Below are 4376 nucleotides of genomic sequence, written 5' to 3'. Positions count from 1 at the left end.
ACTATAGCTACATGGTAATTTGCTCACCCACACTTAACCGGGTACTAAGATTAAACACAAAATCCCATACAGCGCATGATGTTCATGCATCATATAGAATAATCAAGGAAAATGTGCTTAAAATCTATGGGCAAACTTGATGTGGCGAAGAACACCTATAATTACAGCACAGAGGAGGCCAAAGCAGGGGAGTCTTAGTTCATGGCTGGCCTGAGTTTCAGAGTGAGCTCATTTTTCAAAAAGAATGAAACAAACAAAGCAAAATAAGCTTTACCGGATACAGGTCCACCAGTGTGCATTTTCACAAGAACTGGTAAACAGATGGAAGCCAAGAATCAAGAGGGTGCACTTACTAACTATACACTTGTTTATAAAGAACCAAAAAACATTGTTTTTCTTTCTGATGACAGGTAAACAGGAATAAATATCAATGGGAGGAGGAAACCAAACTTATATAGTTGAATTTATTCTCCTGGGACTCTCAGAGGATCCTAAAATCCAAATCTTGCTATTCTGTATTTTCCTGGTCATCTATCTCCTTTCTGTATTTGGAAACCTGCTGATCATAATCCTCATCCAAATTGACTCTCGACTTCATACACCCATGTACTTTTTCCTCAAAAACTTATCCTTTGCTGATCTCTGCTTCTCTACAAGCATTGTACCCCAGATGTTGGTCCACTTCCTTTCACAAAGGAAAACCATTTCTTTTGTTGGATGTTCAATACAGATAGTGGTCTTTCTCCTAGCAGGGTGTACAGAGTGTGCTCTGCTGGCAGTGATGTCCTATGACCGGTATGTGGCTGTCTGCAAGCCCCTGCACTACTCCACCATCATGACTCAGAGGGTTTGTGTCCAGTTGGCTGCAGTCTCCTGGATAAGTGGGGCATTAGCATGTTCAGTGGACAGTGCATTTACATTGTGCATCCCTTATCAGGGACGGAATGTAATTAATCACTACTTCTGTGAGCCACCTGCCCTCCTAAAGCTCGCTTCAGCTGACACATACAATACTGAAATGGCTCTGTTTTTAGTGGGAGTGATTATCTTATTAGCTCCTGTCTCACTAATCCTTGTCTCCTACTGGAACATCATCTCCACTGTGATCCGGATGCAGTCTGGGGAGGGAAGGCTCAAGGTCTTTTCAACCTGTGGTTCCCACCTCACTGTTGTGGTCCTCTACTATGGCTCTGGAATATTTGCCTACATGAGACCCAATTCCAAGACAATGAGTGAAAAGGATAAGGTTATCTCTGTATTCTATTCAGTTATGACTTCCATGTTGAATCCAATCATTTACAGCCTTAGGAACAAAGATGTGAAAGGGGCACTTGGAAAACTGGTTGGAAGATTGTGCACAGTCAAAGCTGGTGATGCAGACATTTAAAAAGTATTTGGAACCTTGCAACTGACAAAGTAGTTCTAGCATCTGCATTCTTTCTTTTCTCACATGAGTAAATCACATTCCTTTCCTTTGCCTCCCTTGAATGAATTGGGAATCTACTAACAATTTATCATAAATACAGGGATAACAATTTTAGATATTCAATAGAAAAAGAATATGTGAAGATATGGTAGAAGAAAAATACTGTGAGGATCAAAAGTACAGGCCATGGCTTATTTGAAGACCAGGAACATTTTATTAAGTTTACTGTCCTGAGAGGAAATTTGATTACAAGGATGTACAATTTTAGCCACCATCAATGTGATAGAAAACAATCCTAAAGAAGCCTGGGATAGGAGCAAATTCACAGAGATATTCAGGAAGAACACACTGAGGGTAAAGAAATCTTGCCAAGAAATAGCTTAAGAAGAAGAGCAATGTAGTCACAAGAATAACTAGTTCTCCCATATTCTGCAGAGGATCCTGTGTATGATATTAACCAGTCATCCCCATAGACAGACTAAACCCATAGAAATGACTTGTCTATAACATTTCCTCAGAAGTTTCATGTTGAAACACAATAATTGAATAATTGAATAATTTTGACAATTTGTGTGATCACAGCACCACAATTTTTCAAGCAATTTACCTTCCAGACTTTCTGTCTCAGCTATCAGATCTGTGGTATTCAGTATCTGAGCATCATTTTCATCTCATCTATTGGTTTTGCATTTGAAAGGACTCTTCTCAGTCATTCTATACAGGGCTTAACTGCTTATATTTCTGTAATTTTCTCAGCTTATGCATAATTACTGAGAATATTCTATTATAGTGTCTGACAAGTCTATAATTTGTTGTTAGTATTATAATTATCCTTTACAAATCTGAATACTTAAAACTTATCTTAGAAAAAGCTTAAACAGAGATCACAAAGTAGACATCTGAAATTAATAAGGTCCTCAAAATTGTAATCACAATTAAACAAAAAATAATGCTGAAAACAATTGTTAGGAATGGTGACAGAACAAGTCAGGTACTGATTAATCTGCTGGACGGTGCATGTGAGAGTCTGAAAACAACATCATGGAGAATCTTGTTGAGAAAAGAACTTGGATTACATGGAACTAGAAGGTAAATTACATCTCAGACAAATTGAGACTGCAGGGGTACAATGGATAAGGTATAGAAATTACAAACAACACATTGTAAAAATGGGAAGTGAAATGCTCTTAGAGGGAGAAGACCTTAAACATGGGTTTTAGAATGAAATGCATTCAGTACTGAATGTATGGCAGTAAAACCAGTGCTTAGCACATACCGCATCTCTTAATCCATGGTAGGGTCTCTGTACATGTTATACAGGTAGCTAAGAATCTCCTCATTACTCTTCTCCAACCTTGTTGCAGAATGATACAAAACAACATTTCTTCCTCTGGCTGTTATAACATCTGTTCTGTCTGCAATCGCTGGGAGCTATGTAGTAGTTCAGCACCATCAGTATACCATAGAAGGAGACAATGTGGGCACTGATGCTGCCCCCAGGTGGAACTAGATTTAGAAGTCTATGTGCTCCAAATGTGATCCAACATTTTTGTGTTGGTGATAATGAACCGCACACTCCATACCTTTTTTAATGATAGGCAACATAACATAGAGAAAATAATTTTCCACTTGTGAGACCCAGTGCCAGACAGAATTCCACAACATTTACATGGACCAGAACTGTAGATGAGGACTCTGACCTTGACCTGGCTTTTCTAGGGGCTTACAGGGAAGGGCTACTCATTTAGACACTCCTCCCAATTCATTCTGAGCAATATACCAACTGTGAATTTGGTAAAAATTTGGGATTAGGGTACTCTCTAGTGTGAAACAATGGTAAAACATTGACTATAGACTCAGAAAAACTATGCAAGATACCACCTAGTGCTAATACTGCTGAGTCACCCATATACTGAGAAAATGAGCAACCTGTTTAGAAATAGAGAGAAATAAATCTGTTATGAAGACTGTAACAAACATCCAATCTTCAATGAACAGACAATGTTGCACATTAACATGTACCTTGTAAAACAGACAAAATAAGATGTCAGAAATAGAACGTATAGCAACCAACATGAGTGAACTCCTGGACAAAGAATTCAAAGCAGTGGTTTTAAGAAAACTCAATGAACTTCAGCCAACAAAAAGAAACAATTTAGTATCCTATCCAGGAAACTTTTTTTTAATTTAAAAGTTTTTTTTTTTTTCATTTTACATACCAACCACAGTTCCCCTTCCCAACCCTCCTCCTGCTGAGCCCCCTCCCTCCCCCTTCCCTAACCCCACCCTCCATCCACTCCTCAGAGAGGGTAAGGCCTTCCATAGGGAGTAAGTTTCACATATCAAGTTGAGGTAGGACCAAGACGCCCTCCTCCTCACTCCCCCCTCCCCTGCCCCGTATCAAGGCTGAGCAAAGTATCCCTCCATAGGGAATGGGCTCCAGAAAGCCAGTTCATGCACTAAGGATAAATCCTGGTCCCACTGCCAGTGGCCCCACAAACTGCCCAAGCCACACAACTGTCACCCACATTCAGAGGGCCTAGTTCAGTCCCATGCAGGTTCCCCAGCTATTAATAGAGAAGTAAGTTTTAAAAGGCAAACAATTAGAAAACCCGGAACTGAAATGTGTAATTAAGAGACATTAGAGATATAACAGAACATGTATAAAGCATAATGCATCAAATAGAAGAAACAGAAATAAAATAGCGGTTGTTTGAAAGTAGACAGTAAAAGGAGAAAAATATAAGAAAGTGTAGAGATAATGAGGAAAGTTTACAGGAACTTTGAAATAGCATCAAAAAAGCACATATGCTTGCTATAGCTTTCAAGGGGAACTTGGACATGCCATGTCTATAGAAAGCTTGTTCAAAGAGATACTAACAGAAAATTCCCCAAACTAAAGGATATAAAAATTTAGGTAGTTGAAGGTCAAAGAACACCAATTATAATC

The 4376-nt window shown here is 38.9% G+C and overlaps 1 protein-coding gene across 1 annotated transcript; it reads left to right on the top strand.

Moving 5' to 3' along the window:
* Window positions 1-315: 315 nt before the first annotated feature.
* Window positions 316-1438, top strand: LOC114710281 (olfactory receptor 2D3-like). Its single transcript, XM_028894385.1, has one exon. It carries the CDS (start codon window positions 431-433, stop codon window positions 1385-1387), a length of 957 nt encoding a protein of 318 aa, XP_028750218.1. The 5' UTR covers window positions 316-430; the 3' UTR covers window positions 1388-1438.
* Window positions 1439-4376: the final 2938 nt, after the last annotated feature.

The sequence above is a fragment of the Peromyscus leucopus genome, chromosome 1 (genome assembly GCF_004664715.2).
Source record: "Peromyscus leucopus breed LL Stock chromosome 1, UCI_PerLeu_2.1, whole genome shotgun sequence".
Lineage (NCBI taxonomy): Eukaryota > Metazoa > Chordata > Mammalia > Rodentia > Cricetidae > Peromyscus > Peromyscus leucopus.
This window is presented reverse-complemented; position numbering and strand designations above follow the sequence as displayed.